Source organism: Tachysurus vachellii, chromosome 2 (genome assembly GCF_030014155.1).
Source record: "Tachysurus vachellii isolate PV-2020 chromosome 2, HZAU_Pvac_v1, whole genome shotgun sequence".
NCBI classification, from domain to species: domain Eukaryota; kingdom Metazoa; phylum Chordata; class Actinopteri; order Siluriformes; family Bagridae; genus Tachysurus; species Tachysurus vachellii.
The window spans coordinates 37,251,601-37,270,581 of NC_083461.1; the positions used below are offsets into that span (position 1 = coordinate 37,251,601).

An 18,981-nucleotide genomic window follows, 5' to 3' on the forward strand; every position below is an offset into this window, starting at 1 on the left:
GCAGTTGTCAGTGTGTACTTTTTATTTTGTGAAATATAGCAGGTGTTAATGCTGATCTTAGATCAGTGGACCATGTGTCATTCAGTCTCAGAGTAAAGCTGCAGTGTTTCTGAAAATGTAAATGTACAAATAATTTCATATCATCTGCAGGAACATGTAACTGTAACATGTAATTCACTGATCATATTTAAACTGATATAAATATATACCTCAGTCTTAAAACAGGTAAAAAGTCTAATCGCTTTGTGTAATGATGTTATGAGGAAGAAAAATATGATGAAGGTGCAATGTTCAGAATTCTTTGTAGCAGGGTGGGAGGAGCTTTGTCTCCACAGCTGCGTTAAATTGTTAATTAGTGGCTCTTTGTTCAATGTGGTATCCATACAACTCAGCTCTCATGATTGCTTGAAAATAAAATGATAAGGATCTGGATTATTTGGAGCTTCTGTGTTTTAATGGGCACACCATCCTGGTAGCACTTTGCCTGAACTAGTCTCTATCCTTATCAGTACTTTACATGCAATGTATACACCATTATAAATCCACAAGGTTATTTTGATATTTAATAAAAATGCTGGACTCTAACAGGAACATCTACAGGATGTGTAAGAAGCACAGCTCAAAAGTCTTCACAGTTTCACCACAAGAAGCCATTGATGTCCCCTTTGCTCTATGACAGACTTCCATCACTGATATCAGCACATTTTATTCTTCACACAGAGCCACAGACTGTCAGTCACAGCTCATACAGAGACGCAGTAGTTTCATGTTTTTTGCTAGTTTTATAGTTTAAAGATGCTTCAACGTTCATCTGAACGAGTCGAGATGGTGACGGTTATCTACAAGATAGCAGAAACTGTTAGAGGTCACGACCCTGAGACAGAGAAGAACAACTGTGACACAGAGAGACACCTAGAAGAACAACACACAGGTACAAATGTTAAAGTTTGTAAATTTTAAATTTTAAAGCAAAAGTGTTTTATAAAGTAGAGAAGCGTTCATTTAGGATTTTATATGTTCCAGTGAGTGGAGATGATGGTGGATATCTGTGAGAATGTAGACATGGTGAGAGGAACACAGAGAGAAATGAGTAACTTCCTCTCTTTACTCAGCTTGTTTTTAGCCTTACTTGCCTTTGTATTTAATATCACGTTTGTGTTACGTTATCTGCATGTGTTTTGACACAAGACATAAATATTTAAATCTGATTTCTGCACTTTATAAACAGATTATACTGTCGATAACACGTAAACCATTGAGACAACTGTGAAACCAATTTATCTTATAGCTGTAAACTGTAATCAAAGGCCTCAGCAGACAGGAGCGTTTCCTTATTTTTGTACCATTATAAAATCATTATATTATTACACATACATGTTTTCGTAAGCTAGTCAGCTTATTCAAAACCAGACCAAAACTCCACCCATCATGCACACATTAGTGGAAAGGGAGGAGTTTCATACTGATGGCTGGATAGAGTTACTAAGATGTTCTCCAGCTCAGTGTTTATGTTAAACTGTAAATGCTAGATATGTCATGATCGCGGGGATAAAAATGGACCCAAATGCAGGATAGCGTAAATAAAAGGGATTTATTAAATAAAACAAAACAGGAACACGGACTCAGGGCAAGACCACAACAAAAGACACCAGAACAAAACCAAGGATTCCGTGCTGCCTTAGGCAACGTGGCTTAACTAAATACTAATAATAATTTAGACACAAGAGCGCACCATCACCTGCAGGGGGCTGTCAGGTGCCAGCAACAGCAGGCGGATGTTTGTCGTGCCCTGACACTCAACATCAAGGTCAGGGACAGAGTCTGGCTGTCTACGAAGAATATCCACCTATGCCTACCCTGCAAAAAGTCCCCGGTTCATTGGCCCATTCATTGTCGTGAAGGAGGTCAATCCGGTAACCTATGAGCTCCAACTCCACTCGCACTACCGGATTCACCCAGTTTTCCACGTTTCATCTCTCAAATTAAATCACTCACCTGTCTCTCCTTCTCCCCTCACAGGACCTGGCGAAGAAGCCCCCCCTCTCAAAGAGGATTACACCATGTATGCCGTCCAGCAGCTCCTGGAGTGGCAGGGTTAGAATACCATCTGGGTGGCAGGTTAGAATATCTTGTTGACTGGGAGGGATTCAGAGGAACGTTCATGGGTCCCCAAGGACGACATCCTGGATCCCGAACTCCTCCGTGACATCCACACTGCCCACCCCGGGAGGGGGGGGGGGACTGTCATGGATTTGCCTGGTTCTCCCCACACACAGCAAACCAGATCCTCAACACCTGAATTCTAATCACCAGCACCTGGCACCCCTCAAAACTACTAAAACTACACCCCTCGCTACTACTACATGCTGTGTCTACTAACCTGACTCTCTCTTTTCTATCAGTAGTTTCCCAAGTTCGTTGTCCACCAAAGGGTCTAGATATCGTTGGTTTGCAACCTGTGATCCGGCGTGTGGAGCTTCACCTGGACTTATCCACCCTCACTCACTTCATTCACTTCTGCTTTTCAATAAACTCTGTTATTTTACTTTATATCTGCCTCCGTCTTCTGTCCCTGACATCGTGTTCCTCCAAGATCTTAGAATGAGGCGAATCGCTGTAATATTGCTAAACTTTACAATAGAAAAAATGAATGAAGAATTCTTCATTAACACTAAGCTACTAGCACTAACTACTAGTTAATTACTTACATCTAGGTATATCCTAAGTCTGAAGAGGTCTCACAGTCTAGTGGAGGACTAATATGCCCCTTTTCCACCTAAAAGAACCGGGTACTGGTTCAGAGCTAGTGCTGGTGCTGGTTCTTAGTTGGTTCCACTGGCCAGCCTTCTAAGAACCGTTTTGCCTTTCCATGGGCTAGAGAGCAATCACAGAGCCAAGTTTTATGTCACTGTTTACGTCTCATATTTTCCAGCAACGTTAGAGCAGCAGCAGCAAACACAAACACAACATCAATAATGGCGGATGTTGCTTTATTGTTAATGCTCATGGCTTTGCGAACCTACATTGGCATCCAAACGCGGCGAATCCAACTTGTACGTGCAACTCCATGTAATCTGTATAAACAGAGGTTGTAATCAAGAATATCGTAAATTACCCCAGCCCTGCCCACAGTCCCTACTTAAGGTACATTATCAAAGGTGCTAACAGTATCCCCGCCCCCAGTCCCTACTTAAGGTACATTATCAAAGGTGCTAACAGTAAACCCAGCCCTGCCCCAGTCCCTAATTAAGGTACATTATCGAAGGTGCTAACAGTAACCCCGCCCCCAGTCCCTACTTAAGGTACATTATCGAAGGTGCTAACAGTAACCCCGCCCCCAGTCCCTACTTAAGGTACATTATCGAAGGTGCTAACAGTATCCCCGCCCCCAGTCAATACTTAAGGTACATTATCAAAGGTGCTAACAGTAAACCCAGCCCCGCCCCCAGTCCCTACTTAAGGTACATTATCAAAGGTGCTAACAGTAAAACCAGCCCCGCCCCCAGTCCCTACTTAAGGTACATTATCAAAGGCACTAACAGTAGATTGAATTCCAGTTTTTATATCATGAGTGATAAGATGAAGAGCTGGGAGGAGAGCAGAAAAGACTGCAAGGCCAAAGGAGCAGACCTGGTGATCATAAACAGTAAAGAGGAACAGGGGCCTGTTTCAGAAAGGAGGTTCAACCAACTTTGAGTTTAAACTTGAACTCTGAGTTGATTTACCCTGAGATGGGAAACTCTGAGTTTTTGGTTACAGAACAGCTGAAATGAGTTAGTTTTTTCAACTCTAAATTGATTGACTCTGAGTTAAGCGCGTGCACCACAACTGTAAAAACCATTATCAATGGAGCACAGATATAACGAGTCACCATGGCAACAGCGTCAGACAAAAAAAAAGTCTGCATATTTCTCACCAGCAGAACTGGAAGTGCTTATGCAAGCATATGGAGAATATGAACACGTATTTATGAAAAAAACCTTTATAAAAAATAAAACCCTATATACCTTTAAAAGGTATATTTTTAATGTAAACTTCTCCCACTAGTTACACACTTTGTTCAATTCAAGGATAATTCATGCAATTGTATATTGTTTATTTGAAAGCATTAAAAATGCAGTTTCTTGTCTCTCCTTATTGTTCAAGTGGTTGAGGTTCATTTGGGATTTAGAAAGTAATTAATAAGTGAGTAGAACAAATTAGTAAGTAGACCAATACTTTCTAGAGATAGTAATTATTACATTAATCTAATTAGACTTGTTGGAGATGTCAGTTGTAGTTAGTAATTAAGAACTATTTTAGAGTAAATTCCCAACTATTATAACATTAGAGGTGAAACCAGAAGAACAGTATTTTATTTTATCAGGAAACACAAAAATGGTCAAGCGCTTAAGAGCGAGGCACACTTTCCTGTCCGCTCTGCAAACAGTAGCCTTACTAATATGTTCTGCATCCCCGATGTTATACACAAAACTACAATTCGCAAAGAAATATAAGGCAACGCAAAGCATCTATTCGGATGTAAGAGCACAGCCGCGATGGCTGATGTTTCTGATGTAAGGATGGATGAGATTATGGACTGTATTAGTGAGTGAGTGAGTGAGTGAGTGAGAGAGAGAGAGAGAGACCACCACGGCCCATAGCTAATACCACCTGACTAGCTAGTTACTAAAGGGATAACATATGTATACAGTAGCAGTGGCGCAACAGGATCCTGGATTCTTAGCAGTGGGATGGTGAACTGGCTGATCTCCTTTTACCCAAGTAGAGAAACAACACAAAACAGGAAATAGTATTTAAGGTGACTAACAAAAAAAAAATCTTATCATATTCAGTAGCCGTCACAAACGCAGGATAAAAGGGATCCAAATGCAGGATAGCAAAATACACAGGGTTTAATAACGAAAAACATGAACCATAACACAGACTAGACCAGACAAAGACAAACAGTTGATTACGCGCTGCACAAGGCAACACGGCACAGTTAAATAGACAATGATGATGACGACAATAGGAAACAGGTGTGTGGAAACGGGAGGAGCAGACAAAGGTGACGAAGTACATAAACAAAAGGCACATGGCCGAAGTCGTGTGTACTTAGCCGTGAAGTACTTAATTTAAAAATAGTGCGTAATGTATATCACCAGAACATAAAAATGCAATAACAGTACGATGTACTAAACTACTTTTGTTTGTGTGTGTGTATGAGTGAGTTGCCACTACAACCAGGTTATAATAAAATAGAAAATAAGAATTTATTAATTATTTCCTGCAATAGTTAGGCTGCAGTTTCAACAACAAATTCTCAGATATATAACCCCTGAGCTGCGAACATAGCATTTGTAAGGCCTTCGAATCAAGTAAAAAAAAAAGTGTATATATATATTTTTTTCTGACCCTCCCCCCTGCACTCAGTGGCAGATGAGTGCTTCCAAAATGACTCATGAAAATAAATAAACTTGATTGGATAAAGTACACAAAGCCCCACATCATAACAGATGCTCTAAAACGTTAAGCATCCAGGTACATTGACTTAAATTCAGTAAATAACACATAGGGCAATAAAATTGACAAATTTCAATACAATGTTATCCATACCCATTTAGTTTACAGGCTCTAAAATGTACTTTGGGGAAGAACCATCTATAAACTTCATGGTCAGACGTCATTTCCTCTGCAGTCTCTCATTATTCACACTCTCAGTTAGGAAATAAACACTCAGCTTGTCAGTTTATTAGTGAGTAACAACAATCTTCTCAGTCCTGAAGATTGCTGCAGTTGTCAGTGTGTACTTTTTATTTTGTGAAATAGAGCAGGTGTTAATTCTGATCTTACTGTAAATCAGTGGACCGTGTGTCATTCAGTCTCAGAGTAAAGCTGCAAATGTAAAAACAAATAATTCCAGATCTTCTGCAGGAACATGTAACTGAATTCATATTCAAACTGATCTAAATAAATAGCTTTGTGTAATGACGTTATGAGGAAGAAAATACGATGAAGGTGCAATGTATACACCATTATTAATCCACAAGGTTATTTTGATATTTAATAAAACTGCTGGACTCTAATAGGAACATCTACAGGATGTGTAAGAAGCACAGCTCAAAATTCTTCACAGTTTGACCACAAGAAGCCAATGATGTCCACGTTGCTCTATGACAGACTTCCTTTACTGAGAGCAGCACATTTCATTCTTTGCACAGAGGTGCAGACTGACAGTCACGTCTATACAGAGACGCAGTAGTTTCATGTTTTACTGCTAGTTTTATAGTTTAAAGATGCTTCGACGTTCATCTGAGCGAGTGGAGATGGTGGTGGAAATCTACGAGACTGCAGACAGTGTTAGAGGTCACGTCCCTGACACAGAGAGACACCTAGGTACAAATGTTAAAGTTTGCAAAAGTGTTTTATAAAGTAGAGAAGCGTTCATTTAGGATTTTATAAGTTCCAGTGAGTGGAGATGATGGTGGATATCTGTGAGAATGTAGACATGGTGAGAGGAACACAGAGAGAATTGAGTAACTTCCTCTCTTTACTCAGCTTGTTTTTTAGCTTTGCTAGTCTTTCTGTTTCATATCACCTTTGTGTTACGTTATCTGCATGTGTTTTAACACAAGACATAAACATTTAAATCTGATTTCTGCACTTTATAAACAGATTATACTGTCGATAACACGTAAACCATTGAGACAACTGTGAAACCAATTTATCTTATAGCTGTAAACTGTAATCAAAGGCCTCAGCAGACAGGAACATTTCCTTATTTTTGTATCATTATAAAATTATTATATTATTACACATACATGTTTTCGTAAGCCAGTCAGCTTATTCAAAACCAGCCCAAAGCTCCGCCTATCACTGCATGCATTAGTGGAAAGGGAGGAGTTTCATACTGACGGCTGGATAGAGTTACTAAGATGTTCTCCAGCTCAGTGTTTATGTTAGACTGTAAATGCTAGATAAGTTTGAGATACTAAAACCTGAGCCTTTGGTGTTCATGTACCTGTAGGAGGAGACACTGCATGGAGCAGGTGTTGCAGACTGACTGCAGTGTGGTTGGTGCTGCTTCTGTTTGTTTCCTTGCTGACTGCCGTCACAGTTCTGTGGATCAAATTCAGCATTCTGACTAAAGACAGAGACCAGTTACAGTCCAGTTACAATAACCTGACTAAAGACAGAGACCAGTTACAGTCCAGTTACAATAACCTGACTAAAGACAGAGACCAGTTACAGTCCAGTTACAATAACCTGACTAAAGACAGAGACCAGTTACAGTCCAGTTACAATAACCTGACTAAAGACAGAGACCAGTTACAGTCCAGTTATAATAACCTGACTGAATACAGAGACCAGTTACGGGAGGAGAGAGACAGATGCCTGAAAATATTTTGTAGTTCAAGTAAGTAGCTGAATTTTGTTTTAAATTTTCTGCTCAACAGTTAAATGCCCTCAGTGGAAATCCACGTACCATCTTGAATCTGTAGAATAATAATTTAAACTCACATCCTCTCACGTGTTCCTCCAGGATCTTAGAATGAAGCGAATCTCTATAATATTGCTAATACTTTACAATACTGTCCCTGAACTTGTAGGTTACTTTGAAATAAGTAATAACAATAGATAAATACTAATAGATAACTGATATCTGTTATAATGTTATTTACGGCTGATTAAATGTTTTCCTCATATACTATTGTCTATGTGGACAAAACGAAATCATGACTTGATAATAAACATGATAATAAAATAAAGTTTGTGTAAATGTAAATGTAAGTGTAAATGTAAGTGTAAATCTTCTCCTCTGGTATCTGTAGGTAAACAGAAGTGTTTCAGTTTTAGTTCCAGTTTTTATGTTATATCTAATGAGACGAAGAGCTGGGAGGAGAGCAGAAAAGACTGCAAGGCCAAAGGAGCAGACCTGGTGATCATAAACAGCAAAGAGGAACAGGTGAGAGAGAGAGGGAGAGAGAGAGAGAGAGAGGGAGAGAGAGATACTTGATTTTTTTTTTTTTTGCTTTTTAACTCAGCTTTATTAAATAACCAATAAGTTACAATAGACAGTTAAAAACCAGCAGCATTTTTAAAAAGTTTTTTTTAGTGCAAAAGGGTGTTAATAACCAGCTCAGCTTCATCAATAAAACAGGTAACATTTTTTATTGTAAATCGGGATTTTTGCTTCTCCGACAATAAAATTAGTCACTTCCAATTTCTGTTTTTCATAAATAAAACATACTTTGGAACATACTCTCAAGTTTATCATCAATAATAAAATCAGTTGAACAGTGACCGTAGCCCGATCACTGCTCTCATGTCTTTGAAATCCAGTACTGCAGCGTCCACTAGTCTCCTCAAAGTTGTGAAATTTTGGGACAGTGTGAGGACTGCAGAAGTGTCTTTAATGTCCAAAACCCTTTTATAAAAATAATACATTTTAAAAACATTTAAAACAGTTGGATCCATTAAAAATAAAGTGAAATCACAACCAAAGCCACTGTTTTGCAGAACAAAACTCATAAAATCTCTCCATATCAGCTAATCAGATTCTATAAGGTATTTTTGTATTGTTTGAAAACGAAATGAAGCGATTCTGCTCCTAATGTCAACTAAGCCCTGAACTCCTTCTTCCTTAGGGAGGAAGAGAACACTGAGGAATCCAGTGTAATTTTTCCAATACAAAGCTGACTAGTGCTGCTTGAATTTTTTTCAACAAGGCCCGCAGGGGGCTCCAGGCAAGCTAGGCGATGCCACAGTGTTGAGGCTACTAGACTGTTGGCCACCAGTACCCTTCCACTTAGTGACATGTTTGGTTTAAGCCATTCCCAGTTTTTTAGTTTACTTTCTTTTTTTCTTAATTATCCTACCAAGGTTTTCTTTTCATCATTTAAATAAATCCCTAGGTATCTGAATTCTTTTATCCAATTTAGTCCACTTGGTAGTTTTGGTAAGCCTAGGGTCCAATTTCCTAATGCAATGGCTTCACATTTTCTCCAGTTGATTTGTGACGAGGAAACTTGGCTAAAATCAGAAACAATTTTTTCTAAAACCTTAATTCCGTTTTGATTCTGTACTAATACCATAACATCATCTGCCTACACAGATAAAACATGTGGAGCACTAAAACCATTAAGAATAAAACCATTTAAAGACATTTGTAATCTGTGTAAAAATTGTTAGTTGAGAAAGTGTACAACATACCTGATAAAGAACAGCCTTGTCTGATTCCCCTATTTACATTAAAGGGAGCGCTTAACCCTCCATTGATCTTGAGTACACTTTCAACATCCTGGTACATCAACTTTATCATTGCTATAAGACTGGGCTTGAGACCAAAAGCCTCCAGAGTTTTCCAGAGGTATTGATGCTCAACCCTGTCAAAAGCTGAATCAGTGAAATCAGACCAATTGCCAATGAGCCGAAAATGTCCAAAATTTCCCGAATCAAAGAAACGTTATCAATCATGGATCTATTGGGCACACAGCATGTTTGGTCAACGTGTATTATAGAGTCCATGTCATCTCTGAAACGGTTGGCCAGCGCTTTGGACATTATCTTGTAGTCTTTGCAGAGCAGTGATACTGGACCCCAGTTCTTAATGTCCTGTAGATCCCCTTTCTCGGGGAGAAGTGTGATTACCGCTCTTCGGCTGCCCAGGGGTAGAGACATTTCTTCACAGCTTTCAGTGAGAACCTCCAGCAGATCTTCTCCCAGTTCCTGCCAAAAGAACTTGACGAGACGAGAGCTCCATGTGCCTTTGTGCCCAATAGATCCACCATAAATGCTTTTTTTGCTTTGAGGTTCTCAAAATGTCCTGTTTCCTATGGACTCAGAAAAGCCTGGAGTTCCACTATATCTATCTCCAGCTCTCTTAATGACTTGGTGATGACCCTTGTGACGTTGGCAGCGTACTACTGACAGAGCTGCTGGTTCAAAACCTTCCCATGGTCCCACCATTGTCTACAGGAGGAGAAATCTCCTCAGTGAGTGGAGAAAAATCTAAAAGACTCAATAAAATTATCATCATTCAGTAAAGAAACATTAAATGCACTTCTGGGTTTATGATTTGCAATAAAAACTCTACATCTGATCAAAAGTGGTCTGAAAAACTAACAGGTGTTATTTCACTAGCTTTAAAAACATTGAAATTATGTTTAAAACAATAAAATCTGCCTAATTTAGCTAACGGAATAAAATTGTCTCTAAAATGCCCCCATGTGCATTGTCTTTCAGTTCTATGTTGTTTTCACCAAACATCTACCAGATCATGAGTTTTTAAAAGACGTGTTCTATTTACAAACTTTTTTAAACTATATATTTCCTGGTGTGTGAAGCTTTTATATTTTTCATTTATTATGGTTGTGGCTGAGTCCACAAAGCTTTGTTTATCAGGGAAGTGCTGGTTTATTCTAACTCCTTTCATATTCTTTGTCTTTTGGAGAAACCTTTTGATTTCTTTTGCTTTATATATATATATATATATATATATATATATATATATATATATATATATATATATATATATATATATATATATATATATATACCTGTTTGTTCACTATTTTGTTTGTCTTCATCACTTTCTGTTTCCTTGTTAGTACAGTATCTTGTTCACTGCCCGACTCCATCACTGCTTACTGACTTCTTATGATTTGTTTTTCTTGTCCCATTTCAACTAGCCCTTTCTTCCTGGTCTGTGGGCCACTACTACCTGCTTTAGATTTTCTCTTGGATTTGACCACAGTGAAACCTAAATCTTCTGTGATCAGATCTGTGTTGTCTGTAGCTACAGACTCATCAACATGATTATTGATGGTCTTTGGGTTCTGTCCTGTATTCTTCTGGCTCAGTTATTTTCTCTTCTTCTTCTTGACTTTCTGTGTTACTTTTTTGCTGTTTTATTTCTTCCTGACGTTTTTCCTGTACACTGCCCTCTTCATTGTCTTGTTTGTCTTTTTCTTTGTTTGCTTTTAGCATTTCTGTCTTCTGGTTACCTTTAACCTCTTTCTCAGGACAGTTCCTGATTACATGTCCCTCCTGACCACAAAAAACACTTTCTATAAATAACGACTTCCTCTCCATTTACATTTATTTTAAACATGATGTTCAGGTCTTCATCCCTGCTGTTTAAAATCATGTACATGTCTTCTATAAGACATAATGTGCCTCAGCTCGGGGTCTTTACAGCCTGCTGGGATCATTTTTATTGGTGACACGAGATTTCACGAGAACTCGTTTTATGGGGCTACTGAGGAGAAAAACTTTGACCAGAGTGTCTTTTATTACAACCTTTTGAGAGAGCGAGAGAGAGAGAGAGATTTGACCACAACCTCAACATCGTGAAGCTCATGCACAAACATTGCTCTTCTCGCCAATTAGCCTAGCTACCACTGAAGAGCACTCTACAGTTTACGTGACAGTCGGTAACAGTTTAAACCCCCTGCTTATGTGTCAGGTTTAAAAAAGCCATGATGCCAGAACCAAAGAAAACAAGGCTTCCGCTACAGCGTCTCTCTCTCTCTCTCTCTCTCTCTCTCTCTCTCTCTCTCTCTCTCTCTCTCTCTCTCTCTCTCACACACACACACACACACACACACTCTACTCGCTACACACCACTCAATGCTCACTCAAATCACACAACATACAACATAAAGAAAATAGCATAAATACTGAGTTTTCACTCACACCTTCACTACACGCTCACACGCTCTGTCTACGCTCACACACTCGCTTACGCACGCATGCGCATGGAAAGAGAGAGAGAGAGAGAGAGAGAGAGAGAGAGATAGAGAGAGAGAGTAAAGCTTTTTTATTCTGCTGTTTTTTATGTCATTTAAAGGAGTTCATTGTTAAACAGCTGAACAACCTTGAGACTTGGATTGGTCTGAGTGACACAGTAAAAGAGGGAGAGTGGAAATGGGTGGACGATACACCACTGAACACTGAGTAAGAAAATATTTCCCTGTTTTTATTGTGCAATACAAATGAAATCATCTTAATAATGTTCTCCTGTTTGAACAAAGATTATTCCTTATTATACTTGTATTTTTTGCATTTCAGTAAACAGAGACTGAGAGGATTTAGTTAAATGTGTGAACTGAAGGAAATTGAATCTGATCTGATTCTCTTGGTTTCAGGTACTGGGGTGAAGGGGAACCGAATAATGCAGGTGACGAGGACTGTGTTGTGATTTACGGTTCAAATTCATCTAAACGCTGGAATGACCAGAAATGTTCTCGTAAATTACCCTGGATCTGTGAGAAACATGTTTCTCAATGACGTGTATCATTTTAAATGAAAAGTGCTAAATCTATACAATATCAAAGACAATATTTAGATGCTAATTGAGTTTCAGTCTCTGCTCTTGTTTCCTCTGTAATCATTCACAGATACAGAGTGCACAAATATTTTTCTTTATCTCATAGATGTATTGTATATTTCTTATGATTCTGATGATCATGATGATGGAAGCAATATAAATGAGATAATTGTATTTTAAGTCCATCTCAGTGTCTCGGATTCTGTTGATTTAGCAGAACTTTGAGCTCAATCACCTCTGTATTATATCTTATTGTTTCTAAAGCAGGGGTCTCCAACACAACAGAGTCAGAGGAAGCCTAGTGGGAGCGCTCTTCCGAATACTGACCCACCCAATTCCTGGTTTTTACATTTATAAGCATGCTTATTCAATGATTCAATGCAAATCGTTTGCTATTGTATTGTTAGTTTTTTGAACTGTGCCTGTCCTCTGACCATAATTTTAGCTTCATAATTTACTTCTAATAGTTTCTAATCACATTTCTACTGCTAATAAACATATGGATTTTCTGACATCTGCTTCTGGGGGTTTATTACAATATCATGCAGCACAAAGACACAGGACGAGTGTATTGTAGACATTTATTATTAGAGCAGGTGGAGTTTAGTAAATGTGGCCAGAGCGCAATTTCAGCAAGTCTAATTGACCATGACCTTTGACTTCCTTTACTGACAGCAGCACATTTTATTCTTCACTCAGAGACTCAGCCTGTCAGTCACATCAATACAGAGACGCAGTAGTTTCATGTTTTATTGCTAGTTTTATAGTGGTCCACTCACTGGAACATATAAAATCCTAAATGAACGCTTCTATACTTCTATACAAAGTGATTTCTGCACTTTATAAACAGATTATACTGTCGATAACACGTAAACCATTGATACAACTGTGAAACCAATTTATCTTATAGCTGTAAACTGTAATCAAAGGCCTCAGCAGACAGGAACATTTCCTTATTTTTGTACCATTATAAAATCATTATATTATTACACATACATGTTTTCGTAAGCTAGTCAGCTTATTCAAAACCAGACCAAAACTCCGCCCATCATGCATACATTAGTGGAAAGGGAGGAGTTTCGTACTGATGGCTGGATAGAGTTACTAAGATGTTCTCCAGCTCAGTGGTTATGTTAAACTGTAAATGCTAGATATGTCATGAGCGCGTGGATAAAAACGGACCCAAATGCAGGATAGCGTAAATAAAAGGGATTTATTAAATAAAACAAAACAGGAACAGGAAGGGTGGGGGGGGGGGGGGGGGGGGGGGGGGGTAACCACAATCTTCTCAGTCCTGAAGATTGCTGCAGTTGTCAGTGTGTACTTTTTATTTTGTGAAATAGAGCAGGTGTTAATGCTGATCTTAGATCAGTGGACCGTGTGTCATTCAGTCTCAGAGTAAAGCTGCAAACGTAAAAACTAACAATTCCAGATCTTCTGCAGGAACATGTAACTGAATTCATATTCAAACTGATCTAAATAAATAGCTTTGTGTAATGACGTTATGAGGAAGAAAATATGATGAAGGTGCAATGTATACACCATTATAAATCCACAAGGTTATTTTAATATTTAATAAAACTGCTGGACTCTAACAGGAACATCTACAGGATGTGTAAGAAGCACAGCTCAAAATTCTTCACAGTTTGACCACAAGAAGCCAATGATGTCCACGTTGCTCTATGACAGACTTCCTTTACTGAGAGCAACACATTTCATTCTTCACACAGAGGTGCAGACTGTCAGTCACGTCTATTCAGAGACGCAGTAGTTTCATGTTTTACTGCTAGTTTTATAGTTTAAAGATGCTTCAACGTTCATCTGAGCGAGTGGAGATGGTGACGGTTATCTACAAGATTGCAGAAACTGTTAGAGGTCACGACCATGAGACAGAGAAGGACAACTGTGACACAGAGAGACACCTAGAAGAACAACACACAGGTACAAATGTTAAAGTTTGCAAAAGTGTTTTATAAAGTAGAGAAGCGTTCATTTAGGATTTTATATGTTCCAGTGAGTGGAGATGATGGTGGATATCTGTGAGAATGTAGACAAGGTGAGAGGAAGACAGAGAGAATTGAGTAACTTCCTCTCTTTACTCAGCTTGTTTTTTAGCCTTGCTTGTCTTTCTGTTTCATATCACCTTTGTGTTACGTTATCTGCATGTGTTTTAACACAAGACATAAACATTTAAATCTGATTTCTGCACTTTATAAACAGATTATACTGTCGATAACACGTAAACCATTGAGACAACTGTGAAGCCAATTTATCTTATAGCTGTAAACTGTAATCAAAGGCCTCAGCAGACAGGAACATTTCCTTATTTTTGTACCATTATAAAATCATTATATTATTACACATACATGTTTTCGTAAGCCAGTCAGCTTATTCAAAACCAGCCCAAAGCTCCGCCCATCATGTATACATTAATGGAAAGGGAGATTAGTGGTTAGCACGTTCACCTCACACCTCCAGGTTTGGGGGTTCGATTCCCGCCTCAGCCTTGTGTGTGTGGAGTTTGCATGTTCTCCCCGTGCCTCTGGGGTTTCCTCCGGGTACTCCGGTTTCCTACCCTGGTCCAAAGACATGCATGGTAGGTTGATTGGCATCTCTGGAAAATTGTCCATAGTGTGTGAGTGAATGAGAGTGTGTGTGTGTGTGTGCCCTGCGATGGGTTGGCACTCCGTCCAGGGTGTATCCTGCCTTGATGCCCGATGACGCCTGAGATAGGCACAGGCTCCCCGTGACCCGAGAATAGTTCGGATAAGCGGTAGGAAATGAATGAATGAATGGACCGGCAGGTATTTGTCAGCATAACGTGTAGAAACCCAGACTGATCTGCAGAGCGAAATTGAATGAGTTCGCGAGATCAGGATAATCTCACCAGGCTAGCCTCAAGTACCTCATTTGTCAGCATTTTCGACCTCAAGACAATCATTGAGTTGGAAGCCTGTACTATATAATGTGAATTACAAGATTAAATGCGATCTTTACAAAATACCTTTGAATGAACTCCAGTGTCGAAGATCCAGTGACAGGATACTCAAGGTTGAATATGTAATAGCTGCTGAAGAAAGCAGCTACTCCGTGTAAAAAGAAAGGGTGTGGGCCCATCACGACATGTCCCTCGATGGATATAAGCCATCCAGAGGGCTTCATCATGTCACCTGAAATGAACAGATACAACATTATGTGTTATGAGCACTTTGTGATCTGCTTAAGATACAAAGGGCTATACAAATGTAATTATAATAAGAATTACATTTGTATAGCCCTTTGTATCTTAAGCAGATCACAAAGTGCTCATAACACATAATGTTGTATCTGTTGTACACAGATACAGCTCATTTTGCATTTTAAATATTTGAATAAAAAAATATTACATCAACTTCAAGCATCAAACTCTTTCGGCTCTTTGAAGTACAACATTAGGAGCAGCAGGATGCAGGCAGCCTTGTCAGAGTCTGGATCATAGCAGGCCAGAACATCACGGATCTTGGGGTTGTCCAGTGTTGCACAGTAATCCAGGATGGTCTGTCCTCGTCGACTAATTGCCTCCTGTAGCTTCTGAAGGACATCAACGTCCGTCAGGAAGCCAAAGTGTGAGAATAGGCATTTCTGAGAGAAGAGAAATGGCCATTCCTGTTTGATCTCAGACATCGCTGCAGCATTGTTAAGATATTTTCGCAGGATGAGGTATGTCTTTTCCATCATTGGTTCTGCTCTCTCTGCCCCACTCATGCCTTCCTCTGTGTATACAGACCTACAAATGTATTGTTAGTACCCAAGTAACAATTTGGTCTTGTAGCCGCCCAACACACACAGTGTTCAGATCTTGACCAATTACTAAAGTCTAAACAAAATGATCCAAAAAGACAGTAGATCGCATGCCTGAGTAGATGTTCAGCAGATCCCTCTTTATATTCTCCAACGTTGCCTCTGTCTCCCCCTCTGGCAAATCTGCTGGGCCCCACCTGACACACCTAGGAGTGGGCATCACAGGGTAACAATACTATTGGGGACGGTTATAGCTCAGAAGTTGGAGCAAGTCGTCTCATAACTGAAGGGTCAGCAGTTTGATTTCCTGTTGTGACTGTCTAAATATACCTATCCCACAGACGTTATGTTACAGTGTAATAGTGTTGTAAACACAGGTGTATTTTATCAAACTAATTAAAGGGATATTCCACCATTTGGGGAATTAAGCTCATTTTCCACCTCACCTCGAGTAAAACAATTGATTTTTACCTTTCTCCCGTTCATCCAGCAGTTCCCTGAGTCTGGCGATACCACGTATAGCTCCAGCCTATTTTACAGCAGAAAAAAGATGTTTACAGGCTGGTGCAAAAAATGATTTTGGTCTATATAGCTAATTTTGCCCTTCAAGGGGGTGAATTTTTTTTTTAGAACTCATCCGTTTAAATTATATTAAGCCTTAAAGTTCTGCATAATTAAGGGCGTGGCCACGTGAGTGACAGGTGGATTGCCGCTGTTGACAATGCACACTTTGAGCTCTTCACACTTTGAGCTTCAAAACCGCTCTTGAGGAGTCTATGGGTGACGTCACGGACACTACGTCCATGTTTTTATACAGTCTATGGTTCAAAACAGTTCGGTTATGTCATGTGACTACCCAGGGCATATTTCAATACAATATTTCACTGTAATAATACTGATTAATGCTGTGAAATCCTTAATGTTTTTCACTGTGTTGCTGTGATATTACAGACCTTGTTGTGATATAACAGCAGGTGTTAGATTGCAAGATTTTACTGTAAAATAAGAGTTAAATGCTGTAAAATCCAAGGATACTGTAGTTTTTACAGGTATTCATTGGGATATATTACAGGGAAACTTAATTACAACAAGTTACTGTAAAATAATACTGTTAATTATTGTGAAATGCTGGTAATTTCTAACAGTGAAGATTATTCCTTATTATACTTGTATTTTTTGCATTTCAGTAAACAGAGACTGAGAGGATTCAGTTCAATGTGTGAACTGAAGGAAATTGAATCTGATCTGATTCTCTTAGTTTCAGGTCCTGGGCTGGAGGGGAACCGAATAATGTAGGTGACGAGGACTGTGCTGTGATTTACACTTATCCTTCACATTCGACTGCCACATGGAATGACCAGAAATGTTCTGCTAAGTTTCCCTGGATCTGTGAGAAACATGTTTCTCAATGACGTGTATCATTTTAAATGAAAAGTGCTAAATCTATACAATATCAAAGACAATATTTAGATGATAATTGAGTTTCAGTCTCTGCTCTTGTTTCCTCTGTAATCATTCACAGATACAGAGTGCACAAATACTTTTCTTTATCTCATAGATGTATTGTATATTTCTTATGATTCTGATGATCATGATGATGGAAGCAATATAAATGAGATAATTGTATTTTAAGTCCATCTCAGTGTCTCGGACTCTGTTGATTTAGCAGAACTTTGAGCTCAATCACCGCTGTATTATATCTTATTGTTTCTAAAGCAGGGGTCTCTAATAGCTATGTGTAATGACGTTATAAGAAAGAAAAATACGATGAAGGTGCAGTGTATACACCATTATAAATCCACAAGGTTATTTTGATGTTTAATAAAACTGCTGGACTCTAACAGAAACATCTACAGGATGTGTAAGAATCACAGCTCAACTGTCTTTACAGTTTGACCACAAGAAGCCACTGATGCTCTCTGGTCTTTGACTTCCTTTACTGACAGCAACACATTTTATTCTTCACACAGAGGCGCAGACTGTCAGTCAGTTACAATAACCTGACTAAAGACAGAGACCAGTTACAGTCCAGTTACAATAACCTGACTAAAGACATAGACCAGTTACAGTCCAGTTACAATAACCTGACTAAAGACAGAGACCAGTTACAGTCCAGTTACAATAACCTGACTAAAGACAGAGACCAGTTACGGGAGGAGAGAAACAGATACTGGAATAATAATTTAAACTCACATCCTCACGTGTTCCTCCAAAATCTTAGAATGAGGTGAATCTCTGTAATATTGTTAACACTTTACAATAGAATAAATGAATGAATAATTCTTGTTACGACTGTCTAGGGGTCAGTCGCAACAGAATGGGCAAATGAAGGTCTTCATTCAAAGATATTACAATTCACAATCTTATATTACTAGTTAACAAGGGTTTTACAATCTTCCTCAAAACACCTCTCTCTTACTAAACCAAAAATGAAAGAAAATAATACAAAGTTTTTCTTACCCAAGTCCCTCTCAAAAAAAAAACAATATAATAAAAGGTATTCAAAATAACTGGCGTCGATCCCCCTACATACCTTGTCACCATAAGTTGGTATGTTTTGAATAAAAGTGTTTTATGAAATTGGCTGGCTAACAAGTCAAAAACAGAGTCCGTAATCATAGTCAGTATCAGGCATGGGTCAAGAACAAACAAATCTATCAGTTGAAATCAGTGTTGTAATGTAACGAAGTAAAAATACTTCGTTACTGTACTTAAGTAAAAATTGTACGTATCTGTACTTTACTTCGCTATTTAAATTTTTGTCAACTTTCACTTTTACTCCACTACATTTCCTAGATAAAATTTATACTTTTACTCCGTTATATTTCCAATAAGCAGCTTCGTTACTCGTTACTACAAAATAAAATCATAAGAAATGTGTGCGACTG

At 38.7% G+C, this 18,981-nt stretch overlaps 1 protein-coding gene across 1 annotated transcript; it reads left to right on the forward strand.

Annotated features, from left to right (window-relative positions):
• Nucleotides 1–795: 795 nt before the first annotated feature.
• On the forward strand, nt 796–12,273 carry LOC132858372 (C-type lectin domain family 4 member M-like). The gene is made up of 5 exons (XM_060888691.1): nt 796–931; nt 7,010–7,399; nt 7,815–7,948; nt 11,834–11,940; nt 12,132–12,273. The coding sequence occupies exons 1-5, from the start codon at nt 796–798 to the stop codon at nt 12,271–12,273; spliced, it is 909 nt and encodes a 302-aa protein (XP_060744674.1).
• Nucleotides 12,274–18,981: the final 6,708 nt, after the last annotated feature.